Here is a 14,659-nt window from a genome sequence, read left to right as displayed (position 1 = left end):
TGTATTTCATCTTGCGTGATTTTATTATTTGATTTCTTTTTGTTTAGAAAAGCAAAATTCATGAACCTTAATTCTTTATAGAATGTTGGTAGGGGATGGGTCTCTCTCTGTCTCTTTCTCGGAAAACATTATATATATTTTAAGCTTTTTTTTAGTATGTGAAGAAATGACAATAATTTGTTTCTTCTGGCAGCTGAAAATAATAATAGTAATAGTAGTGATACTATTTCATACTATTCACAACAACATTTACAGTAACAACAAAAGGGACACATAACTATACATGATGACAAGCAAAAGCTTCAGAACAATATAATTTTATCATTAATGGCTGTTTTTTTCTTCCCCTTTTTGTTAAAAAAATTCTCATTATTTGAGCATTGATATTGCATAGAAATATATAATGACAGGAAATAAAATCATAATCATCTACTTATCTTGCGTCTGTAAATAATGGACTTTATTATTATTATTATTATTATTATTTATTTATTTATTTTTACGGGGCCCCGAGTGGCCGAGTGGTCTAAAGAGCTCTCCGTTACGGATCACTGCCATCTCGCCTCTGTCTGCGTGGGTTCGAGTCTAGGATTCGGCCAATGTGGGTATGTGAGAAAGCTTGCCAGTAGCTTCTCGTGGGTCGGTGGTTCTTCCCGGGGTTTTCCAGGGTTCTTCCTCCACCATAAATACTGGCTGCCATGTATAGCCTATCATGTGCTGAAAAATGGCATTAAACCCTACAACGACAACAACAGTTTATTTATTTTTAGTATTAGTAGTAGTTGCAGTAAGTTTTGATACTTACCACATTAAAAATATATATATTTGGTAATATTAATTGTAACAAAATATAATTGCTGGAAATGAAATAATCCACATTATTAACTTAACTGAGGTCACCTTTAGCATAAAATTATTTATTGTACATTTGCTATCTGAAATGTTTAAGACGTATTTGCAGTTAATATGCATACAGCAAGCAGTGAACACAAATTCTTTAGGAAATTGAGTCTGAGAATATATGGAAGCCTATGAATTGTGCAAACTTGTTGATACTGGCAAGAAAATGACCATAAATGGTGCCATGCTTGTATAAGATTGCACAAGCTAACAACTATTTATTGACAAGCTTATTTTGATGATACAAGCTAACCACGATGATGCATTTTGGTTTGGGAGTTACTCCATTAGATTTGGTATACAGAAAGCTTACCACAAGGATGCATTTTGGTTTGGGAGTTACTCCATTAGAATTTGGTATACATAAAGCTTACCACACGGATGCATTTTGGTTTGGGAGTTACTCCATTAGAATTTGGTATACAGAAAGCTTACCACAAGGATGCATTTTGGTTTGGGAGTTACTCCATTAGATTTGGTATACAGAAAGCTTACCACAAGGATGCATTTTGCTTTGGGAGTTACTCCATTAGAATTTGGTATACAGAAAGCTTACCACAAGGATGCATTTTGGTTTGGGAGTTACTCCATTAAATTTGGTATAAAGCAAGCTAACCACAATGATGCATTTTGGTTTGGGAGTTGCTCCATTAAATCTGGTATGCAGCAAGCTTGCCACAATGATGCATTTTGGTTTGGGAGTTACTCCATTAGAATTTGGTATACAGCAAGCTAACCACAATGATGCATTTTGGTTTGGGAGTTACTCCATTATAATTTGGTATACAGCAAGCTAACCACAATAATGCATTTTGGTTTGGGAGTTACTCCATTATAATTTGGTATACAGCAAGCTTACCACAAGGATGCATTTTGGTTTGGGAGTTACTCCATTATAATTTGGTATACAGCAAGCTTACCACAAGGATGCATTTTGGTTTGGGAGTTACTCCATTAGATTTGGTATACAGCAAGCTTACCACAAGGATTCATTTTGGTTTGGGAGTTACTTCATTAGATTTGGTATACAGCAAGCTAACCACAATGATGCATTTTGGTTTGGGAGTTACTCCATTAAATTTGGTATAAAGCAAGCTAACCACAAGGATGCATTTTGGTTTTGGAGTACTCCATTAAATTTGGTATACAGCAAGCTAACCACAATGATGCATTTTGGTTTGGGAGTTACTCCATTAAATTTGGTATACAGCAAGCTTACCACAAGGATGCATTTTGGTTTGGGAGTTACTCCATTATAATTTGGTATACAGCAAGCTTACCACAAGGATGCATTTTGGTTTGGGAGTTACTCCATTATAATTTGGTATACAGCAAGCTTACCACAAGGATGCATTTTGGTTTGGGAGTTACTCCATTAAATTTGGTATACAGCAAGCTAACCACAAGGATTCATTTTGGTTTGGGAGTTACTCCATTAGATTTGGTATACAGCAAGCTTACCACAAGGATGCATTTTGGTTTGGGAGTTATTCCATTAGACTTTGTATACAGCAAGCTTACCACAAGGATGCATTTTGGTTTGGGAGTTACTCCATTAGAATTTTGGTATTATATTGATACATTGAGTTTGGATTTTAGCTGACCTTGCCTTAATACCAATTACACACATGGTGGTGTCCTTCATCTGTCATGCATTGTCCTCTGGATATAAGACCAATTATAATAATAGTACTGTCCTTCATCTGTCGTGTATTGTCCACTGGATATAAGACCAGTTACAATAAGAGTATTGCCCTTCATCTGTCATGCATTGTTCTCTGGATATAAGACCAATTACAATAATAGTATTGCCCTTCATCTGTCATGCATTGTCCACTGGATATAAGACCAATTACAATAATGATATTGCCCTTCATCTGTCGTTCATTGTCCTCTGGATATAAGACCAATTACAATAATAGTATTGTCCTTCATCTGTCACGCATTGTCCACTGGATATAAGACCAGTTACAATAATGGTACTGTCCTTCATCTGGCATGCATTGTCCACTGGATATAAGACCAGTTACAATAATAGTATTGTCCTTCATCTGTCATGCATTGTCTGCCAGATGATATAAGATCAATTATATCCATATAATGTATTGTCCTTCATCTGTCATGCATTGTCCATTGGATATATAATAAGTTACAACAATAGCCTTGTCCATTATTTGTCGTGCGTTGGTACAAAGGATGTTGACGACCTTAAAAATGTGGCCACCATTAGAAAAAGGAATGCTTGAAATAATTGGACCAAAGCATCTGTTTTAAATCCATTATAAAGGTATTTAAAGTGGGCTCAAAATTATATGCCGTCATATATGGTAACCATTTCTAAAAAATGAAGGAAAAAGAAATGACTTCTGAATTTATACATTTTAGAAGAGAATATATTTTTCAAAATGGTGCTTACTGGCTGTCATAAATGCCCACCATTACTAAAAGAAATTTTAAAAAAATGAAAAATGACTTCTGGTTTGTGGCTGTTACTAACAGTAGACAAACATTTACCAAACTTTATTTAGAAATGCATAGAACAGTAAACAGTTAACGAACTTAATGTAATAAACTTTTACCAAAGCTTGATGTGATTAACACTTACACAAGTTGATGTACAAAATGCACACAATAGTAGACATTTACCCAACTTCATGTACAAAATGCACACAATAGTAGACATTTACCAAATCTAATTTACAAAATGCACATAACTGTAAAAAAATTATTTACCCAACTTAATTTAAAAAATGCACAAAATAGTAGACATTTTCCCTATTTCATGTACAAAATGCACATAATAGTAGACATTTACCCAACTTAATGTACAAATAATGCACAATTATATCAACTCTGACAGAAAGCATTCACTGTTCAGGCCTGTAAATGAAGGGGAAATGATGTTGATGTGGCATCATGGGGATACTTGACATAAATCAAATACTGCTAGCTTAGTGACAGGTCTAATGTGAAGTTTCTTGGAGGTCACTCGTCAGATATCACATACTTCTAACATAGTGACAGGTCTAAGGTGAAGTTTTTTGGAGGTCACTCCACAGATATCACATACTTCAAACATAGTGACAGGTCTGAGGTGAAGTTATTTGAGGGCCACTCCACATATATTTATATCTCAATGTCTTTATGAATAGATATATCAAAGGTTCATATCTCAGTGGTATTAACAAGTAGTTAAGTTACTGGTTCAGATCTCGATGGCATTATCAAGTAAGTTGTTGTTGTTGTGGGGTTTAACGCCATTTTTCAGCACACAATAGGCTATACATGGCGGCCAGTATTAATGGTGGAGGAAGAACCCGGGAAAAAACCTGAAAGAACCACGAGAAGCTACTGGCAAACTTTCTCACATACCAACATTGGCTGAATCCAAGACTCAAACCCATGCAGAAAGAGGTGAGATGGCAGTGATCTGTAATGGAGAGCACTTTTGACCACTCGTCCACTCAGGGCCCCCATCATATAAGTACAATACAGGTTCATCTCTCTTCGGCATTGTCAAGTACGATCAAGAAGGGTCCATATCCCAATCGCGTTATAAAGCAGGTACATTAAGGGTTAATATTTAATTGACATTATCAGGTATAAGGTAAAAAACAGGGTTCATATATCCGTGGCATTATCAAGTAGGTAAAATAAGGTTTCATTTCTGATTGGGATTGTCAGGTAGGTACAATAAGAGTTAATGTCTCAATAACATTATCAGGTAGGTAAAATAATGGTTGATGTCTCAATGATATTACAGACCTGCCAACTCTTAAAATTTTGTCATAAGTCTTAAGAAAATTGCCCTTAAAATACGAACTTACAGCATAATAGCAAAAACTATGGATAAATGATCATTGCTGCAAAATCCGGATAATTGGTTCATCCTTGTTTTATTTGGATCCTGGTTTTATCTTAGAATTAGTGCAATTAGCCCGGGAACCAGGCTAACTTTATAGCAGTACCCCAGATGCTTTAAAATGAACATTTTGTTCATATCTAGCGTCTGCATGATCAAACTGTTGATTGTATAATTTTTAAAAATGGCATCCAGAAAGAGATGCATTTTTAAGAAGAAAGGGGAAATAATCTAGAACTAGAAACGTGTTAATGACCAACAAAGAAGAATTTAATGGAGTATTCAGATTCTTGTGAATAAAAGCTGGAAAGGACACAAATATGTTTATTGGACATCACATGCCAATTTGTGTATGACTCGTGGCGGGAGATATGATTGCCATCGTCATGTGAAATAGAAAACAATTTCCAAGAATTATGTCAAGTTGAGAGAGAGCACCAGGCCATTGAGCTGCATAGGATTTGGAACTAGATTTTGTGCAACTGTACTGGTGGTAAATAAAGTCTACGCGTACTTTGGAAACATTTCAGTTGAACATAATGTTTATCGTTGATGCGTCCAACTTTTAATCACATTTTCCAGCTTTACAATAGCAGTTATTGATATTTTGTTACGTCTAACTGAAAACTAGTCAGTATTACGGACAAATCAATTGCCTTACTGAGATTGACTCTTCAGGTTTGGCAGGTCTGATGTTATCAAGTAGGTAAAATAAAGGTTCATATCTCATGGAAGCAATTATTGTTTGAAAGGTTGTTTGGGTACCTACATAGCTGCCAACCATCACAAATTTGGCATGAATTTCACATTTTCAGGGATTCATGCCGCAAGCCAAAAATTCACAAATTCTCCAATTCTCAATTATTTTAAATCTTTAATAAAATAACCGATTTCCCGTTAAGCGCTAGTCATGATATTCGCAGTTGCCGAAACGGGCCGGTATTGCTGTTCGCGATATCAGTAGAACTACAGCCAATTAATACAGTTGGCCCGGTAGCTAGCATTTTAGCCATTTTAATCTATATGTATAAGAGTAATTTTACAAATGCTTTTGAGAGAAACTGAGGCCTAACCGGAATTTTGCTCTGCGCATGCGTCACCAACACTGATTTGAGGTACCGATCAGCATTGCATGTAAGATTTTGAACATGTCTTCACCACCAAGGAAAAAGAAATGTATTGCTCAAAAAGTGAAGTTTAATTTGGAATGTACATGATATGAGATCAGTTCATAGCCTCAACAACAAATCAAGTTGAGGCTACAACACTGTAGCTAGGTCCCAGAGACTATATGAGGAAGCACATCGGTTTCAAAAACACGTAGAAGTTGGGAAAATTAAGAATTCGCATATTTCAGCTCTGGAATATTTTAAGCCATCGGCTGAAGACCTGAAAGCTACCAACACTGAAGCATTATTTGTGAGTTTTCATGTTGAACACAATCTAACTTTATCAGCTGGAGACCATACTAAACATTTGTTCCGACCAATGTTCCTGGACTCGAAGATCGCTTCCAAATTTTTCTGTGGAAGAACCAAAAGTGCTGCAGCTCATGTGCATTCCTCACAGCAACAGTGACAGCAAAAGAGTATTTTCTCTTGTGAGGAAAATTAGACAGACTTTAGGGCCTCCTTAGCTGCAGAAAATTTGTCAGCAATTTTAGTCACCAAGATCAACCAGCAGGCAAGAAGTCTGAACTGTTTAGAAAACAAATTTACGATCAAGCAGTTGAGGAAGTTCAAGTCTGCCACAGTATCATGTCTTGATAAATAACTACAAGAACAAAAGAAGTTTATGAATACCATAATAAATAGAAGTGCAGATATATTTCTGCATATATGTAGTGTTTAGTTTTATATTGCGATCTTGATATAGTGTATTATTGATGGTCAGAGTGGATGGAGTTATTGTCATGGTATTTTTCACTAATTCATGTCCTAATTCACGACTTTTTATCCACATTTTCACTAATTGTGAGCCTGGCAGCTATGTACCTATCTTAATTTCTTTAGTAGCATTTGATTCATGATTCTAAGCCTCTCTCACTTTCTTGTTTTCCAGGAAGAGAATTACTTCCTCGTACCATGCATGCTTCACCAGGCAACACCAAAAGAAATTATCTCCCCTGAATCACACCCCGAGGATCAAAGTACATCAGTCCTTTGTTTCATGATTACGGAGAAGTTTCTACCACCACCTGTCTTTCATAGGCTTATTGGAGCCTGTTTGACACATTGGCCCATTGCCAAACAGGAATCTAAGAATCTAATCTACTGTGGATGTTGTATTTTTGACCTTGACCTTCATCACAGACTGACCCTGTATTTCAGAAACTATGTTGTCTTTGCTCAGGTAACAGGAAGTGGAGTCACAGATACAAATAAGTCTTCAGAGCGTTGTCGTGAAGCGAGAAAATTTATCTTCAAGAACCTGTCCGAGTTAATTGGAAATGTTGGCAGTAGTCTACAGCTGCATGTTCAGTGCCCTGATTCCGATGCAGACAGTCTTGAGAGTCTGATTCCAGTGTCTCATCTCAAAATGCATGACAGAGTACCCTGCCGTTCCCATAAGAAGAGCCATATACTTGTGTCACAACCACTCCTTAAATTTTGGTTCAAGGAAAAGGTGAGTACATGCAAATAATCCCTTAAATTTCTGTTCAAAACAGAAGTCTTGTAGACATTAGGTTGATTTTAAATATTTACTAATGGTGTTCTCGTTAGAATGTAACACAGCCCCGACTGAAATAATTATTTTTACCAGACCAGTTTTATTTGTGCACAAAATAATAGGAAATGTTGGTGGATGAGAATGATGTTACTATAACGGGGTTTCTTTTTCATTTATATTGGTGCATATTCAAATGTGAATATAATATACATGTTCTGACACACTGAATTTTAAAGAGAGGAACACTGTACACGAGACATTATGTAAGCATAATAACACAAAAGTGTGTGAATGAATTTTTATCATTTAACCCTGTTTTGGGATATATCTGTAGGTTATATTGAATGATATGATGTGGTAAGATAATACAGAGTTGGTCCCCTCTCACAAAAAATTATTTTTCTAGATTTTATCCACGGTGTCAATTCAGGCCAGAGTTCATGATTAAGAAATTTGTATTGCATATGCAGGTGTTTCATGTATTTGGAGAACCTAGCTAATGTAAGAGCATGATTTTATTACTAAATTTGGTATGTAGAATTTCAGCAATTAAAAAGAAGGAATCGTCTTGAGTTTCCTGAAAATTATTTCTGGCCACCAGAGCATCAGTCCCTTCTTGGGACTCTTGTTCAAATTATTCAGTAGTTACTAATAAGGACTGTTTTTAAGTCTAAGGTTTGTCTTGCTTTGTACTCTGTAAAATTAAACTTTGACCTTATCTCCTTTCCTTACATTGAATGAAAACTAATAACAGACAATTGCATTACATTTCAGATTTAAGTGATGACTCAAATACAACCTAACATTTAAATGAACATTAAACCTTAATGCTAATTAGGTAATAACATATTATAGAGATGAATCTATAACCTTTATTGAAACTTTTAGTACAATACCATTTCTGTTTCAGGTGAATCAAGGAGAAGAAGCAGAAGAATCTGGTAAGCATTAAGCAAGAAAACATGTAAACTTAGTCAGTTTCTCATACAGACACTGGCATGCATTTCTTTATTGAGTCATGATGAGATAAGTCAGCTTCCCTTTGTCCGTTTCATACAGAAGTTTGTATGCATTTCTTTATTGAGTCATGATTAGATAAGTCAGCTTCCCTTTGCCTGTTTCGTACAGAAGTTTGTATGCATTTCTTAATTGACTCATGATTAGACAAGTCAGCTTCCCTTTGTCTGTTTCATACAGAAATTTGTATGCATTTCTTTTTTGACTCATGATTAGACAGATCAGTTTCCCTTTTTCAGTTTCTCATACAGACGCATGCATGCATTTCTTTCTTGGATAATGATTATATCAGGCAGGATGCCTTGGCCAGGTCTTGAATGATTTTAATATGAAGGCAACCATATTTACTGCTCAAATGCTGCACTTGGACAAAGTTTGTAGATGTTTAATGACAACAATAAGGCATAGTGGCAATCAGTTTTTGTTTTTGTCAAAGCGAAAAGCAAATATTTGAAAGCAATGGGATCAGATAACGTTAGTGTAGTAAAGTCTGTTGTGGATGTTTAAAACAATGATCACTTAAGAAATATTAATATTGGTCTTGTTGCTGTTTATTACAATGATCACTTAAGACAGATTAATATTGGTCTTGTTGCTATTTATTACAATTATTACAAGGAATTAGCGTTTATAGATAGTCATATTAAATAATCATTATAATAATTATGGATTTTTGGAAAGGAAAAAACAAACAACATCTTAAATCAGCAGTAACATCCATTTTTTTTAATTGGACAAAATTGAATCAGAAGGACCTTCTATATCATGAAATTCATGTTAGATGATTTTGCATATAATATAATCTAAGTTGTAAATTCAGTATAAATCTAGTATACTTTCTTAATATAGTCTTAGGAAATTCAATATAAATCCAGTATACTTTCTTAATATAATTTTAGGCAATTCAGTATAACTCCAGTATACTTTTTAAAAATAATTTTAGGCAATTCCGTGTATATCCAGTATGCTTTCTTAATATAGTCTGAGGAAATTCAGTATAAATCCAGTATACTTTGTTAATATAATTTTAGGAAATTCAGTATGAATCCAGTATACTTTCTTAATATAATTTTAGGAAATTCAGTATGAATATCCTCTATTTTTTTTTTTTTTTTTTTTTATAGTACAGATACATAACCTGAGAAAATTTTCTTTGCATTTACAACGTGTACACTTGTTGTTATCTTTCAGCTTCTGCTGTTCCCATGCCATATCCGCCAGCTGGTGACACAGACAGATTCATGCGTCTGACATATCTGTTGGTTGATGTTGGATCCAGGATTCTGAGACAATTGTTAAGTCGTCACACAGTCACTCAGAACTGCACTTTGGACCAGTATCTTGCCAAAAACAAAAATACCATCAACAATCTTCTTAAACGAAAGGTATTACACCAGTCCCAAATGGACATCCTGTTCCCACCAAATGGAGGCAATACAAACATAGAAGACTATGATGTCACACTTCTCTCCGCTCTCTTTAACAATATCATACCTACCCTGACTCAGCAGGAAGAGGGCATGATAAAAAGTTTGCGAGAAGACAGAAATAAACTGTACGGACATGCTAAGTCATGCAAGATGACTGCCATGGAGTATCAGACCTGCTGGAATAGCATCAGCTCAACATTGACAACCCTCAGTCAGCAGTGTGGAGACCCCAATTTTCACAATGAGATATCACAGGAAATTCAGCAAATTCAAGTTTCAGCAATCCCTACTGGATCCTACCTGGATATCCTCAAGACCTGGTTCAGCACAATAGAAACAGTAAAGGGATCATTAGAAACTGCTGAAGGTGCAATACAGGCTTTGACATCTAGGGTAGAAGCACTAGAATTGAAGCAAACAGCTGAGGGGAGTGAGGGTAAATAATGGGGAAAAAATCTGTCACTATAAGAAAGCAATATATAAGAGAGAATATTTGTCATAAAGATTATATGGGTTTAAGTTGTCTTAAAGAACTACTTGCAGCCAGAACATACTGAGTAGGAAAGGAAATTCTTTACCCCAAGAAAGTGTGTGGCATACAATTACAGATGCCAGGTCTGTATTATAGTGAATATTATTCCACTGGTTTGACAAAAATCATCATTTTGGATACAGTTCTACAGTTGGTGTAATGACTGTTTTTTTGATACTGCCAATTCTGCAATCCCTACTCACTCCAACCTCTAGAAAATAAGCAGTTTGTTTGGTCAAAGAATCTATGGCCGGAGCTTGAAGATTCAATAATCCCTTCTCACTCCTACTGCTAGAAAATAAACAGTTGGTTTGGTTAATGAATCTATGGCCAGAGCTTGAAGATTCAAGAATCCATTCTCACTCATACCTCCAGAAAATAAACATTTGGGTTGGTTGAATCTGTCTCAGAAGTGCTCTTGATTTATTAGTGCATCACATAAACTTGAGTTACGAACTGTTATTACTTGAAACAAGCATGTCAGCAGAATTGATGTTAATTCATAAAAATGTGGACCATTGAATCAGAATAAATTTCTCATTAGTAAATCATGAACTAATATACCTTTAAGCCAAAGAAACCGTCTCACCCAAGTGAGGCATACACATTGCATGAGCTTGCCAGCCATTGAAGGAAAGGTTTAAGAACAAGTCTTAAACATTTGTTCTACTAAGCAGACAATTCTAGGAAGGTGAACAATAAACATGCCATAACTTGATTATAATGAGTAATTTAAGACAGCTTGTACAAGTCAGAACATGTATTCAGACTGAGTGGTAAACATGCATGTGCTAAATGGAAGGAACTCTTGTATTCAGACTGAGTGGTAAACATGCATGTGCTAAATGGAAGGAACTCTTTAAATCAGGTTGTTGACAATCATTATGACCATAACTATGGACATATTCAGATTTACTTGAATAGAAGGAGTCAAACCCTAACTCAGGATATAGTCCAGTTTACTTGAATGGAAGGAGTCAGACCCTAACTCAGGATATAGTCCAGTTTACTTGAATGGAAGGAGTCAGACCCTAACTCAGGATATAGTCCAGTTTACTTGAATGGAAGGAGTCAGACCCTAACTCAGGATATAGTCTAGTTTACTTGAATGGAAGGAGTCAGACCCTAACTCAGGATATAGTCTAGTTTACTTGAATGGAAGGAGTCAAACCCTAACTAAGGATATAGTCCAGTTTACTTGAATGGAAAGAGTCAAACCCTAACTTAGGATATAGTCCAGTTTACTTGAATGGAAGGAGTCAAACCCTAACTCAGGATATAGTCCAGTTTACTTGAATGGAAGGCGTTAAACCCTAACTCAGGATATAGTCCAGTTTACTTGAATGGAAGGCGTCAGACCCTAACTCAGGATATAGTCCAGTTTACTTGAATGGAAGGAGTCAAACCCTAACTCAGGATATAGTCCAGTTTACTTGAATGGAAGGAGTCGGACCCTAACTCAGGATATAGTCCAGTTTACTTGAATGGAAGGAGTCAGACCCTAACTCAGGATATAGTCCAGTTTACTTGAATGGAAGGAGTCAGACCCTAACTCGGGATATAGTCCAGTTTACTTGAATGGAAGGAGTCAGACCCTAACTCAGGATACAGTCCAGTTTACTTGAATGGAAGGAGTCAGACCCTAACTCAGGATATAGTCCAGTTTGTATTACATTCAACCTGAAGAGTTTAATTTTTACTTTTGGTTAAACCAGTTTAGTTATTTCACTAGCGATTAAAACTGAAGTTTATTTGTAGAGTACTGATTAAAGTGACTTAGATTGTGTGTTGCATTTGTAGAGTACTGATTAAAGTGGCTTACATTGTGTGTTGTATTTGTAGAGTACTGATTAAAGTGGCTTAGATTTGTTTTATTTGTAGACTACTGATTAAAGTGGCTTACATTGTGTGTTTTCTGCCAGCAAAACAAGTGATTCATGAGCATGCAAACTTGGGATATGATTTTCAAAACCAGGGGCTAGTTGGTAAATTGTAGTATAAATTCCTGATCATTTGCATGGAAAATTTGAAGAACAATTATAGGTTGAAAACTTTATTTTTGAAAACTATTAATTTATTCGTTTTGTACGTAACACAGTGCATGCTGATTCATTGACTGTTTTATTGTAATTATAACATTTTCAACTGTGTATAAACATTTATGTGATGTTTTTGTTTGAATTCTTTAAAACTAAGACATCATTCGGAGAGGAAGTTGTGCTTTGGTAATTAAATGATTCAGGATAGCATATAGTTTTAATTTTTTATCCAATTGCTATAGTCTGACTCCACATGCCCGTTTGTTTGTACCTGTAGCTGCAGTCGTGATACACCCCTTTGCTGAAAATGGACTTGTCCAGAAACTGGAAATGGATCCGAGCATGTCCGTCTATTACACTGAAAACTTCCGTTAAGCATGAAACATGCATATGATGGCGGTGTTAGGGCCACTCTACTCAGAGTCAGGTTAGAAACTATAAATCAATGAATGAAAACTATAAATCAATGAATGAATTGACTAAGTTCCTTGCACTTTTGATAACATTAAAGGTTTCCATTACTTATATCGGTGGGGGGGGGTACAAACGGGTTTGTATTATAGCTGACAGTTTATTACTTTAATTTATATTGTTTGTAGTGCTGAAGACTTTTATGATAGAGAGCAGTACTAAGTTAAACTGTTGTAACACTGATACTGTGTGATAACTTAAATAGGTAATACTGCTACTGTGTGCAAGCTGTAACAGATAATACTGCTACTCAATTCACACTATAACGGGTGATGCTGCTACTGTATGCAAACTGTAACAGGCAATACTGCTAGTGTATGCAAACTTTAACAGGCAATACTGCTACTGTATGCAAACTGTAACAGGCAATACTGCTACTGTATGCAAACTGTAACAGGCAATACTGCTACTGTATGCAAACTGTAACAGGCAATATCGCTACTGTATGCAAACTGTAACAGGTAATACAGCTACTGTATGCACACTGTAACAGGCAATACTGCTACTGTATGCAAACTGTAACAGGTAATACAGCTACAGTATGCACACTGTAACAGGCACTATTGCTACTGTATGAAAACTGTAACAGGCAATACTGCTACTGTATGCAAACTGTAACAGGCAATATTGCTACTGTATGCACACTGTAATATTTGTTACTGCTACTGTGTCCTAACTGTAATATGTAGTATTGCTAATGCATGCTGACTGTAACAGGCCAAGGGTTTTGCTGCATCATTGGCTTTTCCTCTTTGGATGCAGTCCTGACTAGGAGGTAATGTATGGCTGTTAATAACTTGTAGTTTTTACCTTGCTGGTCATATGGCAGAAGAGCTTATGGGGTATTATGTTGTCCATATCTGTCCATCCATTAGTACAAGTTTGTTATCGCTACTCCTCCTAAACTTCTTGTCACTGCTCATGGATGATTGCTGTTCGTTGTGAATGGATGGTCCATACAATATGTGGCTGTCATTAAACAACTTCTTGTAATGTCTGATTGGTCCAAATACAACTGGTGTTAATCTGATGCCCACTATGACCACAATGGTGGATATCTTGAAAATCTTGTTGCTACTTTTCTGAATGAAAAATCTTATTAACATTGGTTTTCTTTCTCAAATACATGCCCCAGTCACAATAACATTAGGAATAAAGTATGCTACCTCCCAAATCCAACCCTACTATATCATATAGACAAAGGACAGTAACTCTTGCTCATTACTTCAACATGCTGCCATCGGGTGTCTCCAGTTTTAAACTCCACTTCAGTACACAGCATCATACAGAATAAGCATTCCATTAATCCAAGTGTCTTTGTGTCGAAATCAATCTGTCATGTAGACAAAGGGCTGTAACTTTCTCCTTACTTCCTCTTGCTTCCTTCAGGTGTCTCCAGTTTTAAACTACACCTTAGTACACATGATCATACAGAATAAGCATTCCATTAATCAAAGTTTATTTGTGTCCAAATCAACCTCTATCATATAGACAAAGGGCAATAACTCTTGTTCATTACTTCCTCTTGCTTCCACCAGGTGTCTCCAGTTTAAACTCCAATACACATCATACATAATAAAGCATATCCATTAATCCAATAAACTTTGTGTCAAAATCAATCTGTCGCATTTAGACAAAGGGCAGTAACTCTTGATCATTATATTCTCTTGCTTTCGTCAGGTGTCTCCAGTTTTAAACTCCTCTTTAGTAAACAGCATCACAGAATAAGCATTCATTT

At 35.8% G+C, this 14,659-nt stretch overlaps 1 protein-coding gene across 3 annotated transcripts in view; it reads left to right on the top strand.

Annotated features, from left to right (window-relative positions):
* The window catches only part of LOC149772528 (uncharacterized), a 152,226-nt gene extending 139,199 nt beyond the window's left edge, over nt 1–13,027 (top strand). For 2 of the 3 annotated variants that reach the window (XM_089947663.1, XM_089947664.1), the window contains exons 10-12: nt 6,824–7,387; nt 8,343–8,373; nt 9,641–13,025. In XM_089947663.1, coding sequence (XP_089803789.1) covers nt 6,824–7,387; nt 8,343–8,373; nt 9,641–10,323 — 1,278 coding nt within the window. In that variant the 3' untranslated portion in view covers nt 10,324–13,025. Of the gene's footprint in view, nt 1–6,823; nt 7,388–8,342; nt 8,374–9,640 lie in introns of all 3 variants that reach the window. The other variant, XM_089947662.1, reaches the window with a different exon arrangement.
* Nucleotides 13,028–14,659: the final 1,632 nt, after the last annotated feature.

The sequence above is a fragment of the Sinohyriopsis cumingii genome, unplaced genomic scaffold (genome assembly GCF_028554795.1).
Source record: "Sinohyriopsis cumingii isolate HCF-2022 unplaced genomic scaffold, ASM2855479v2 utg001397l, whole genome shotgun sequence".
Classification (NCBI taxonomy): domain Eukaryota; kingdom Metazoa; phylum Mollusca; class Bivalvia; order Unionida; family Unionidae; genus Sinohyriopsis; species Sinohyriopsis cumingii.
Note: the sequence above shows the minus strand (reverse complement) of the source record. Positions and strands in the feature narration are given on the sequence as shown.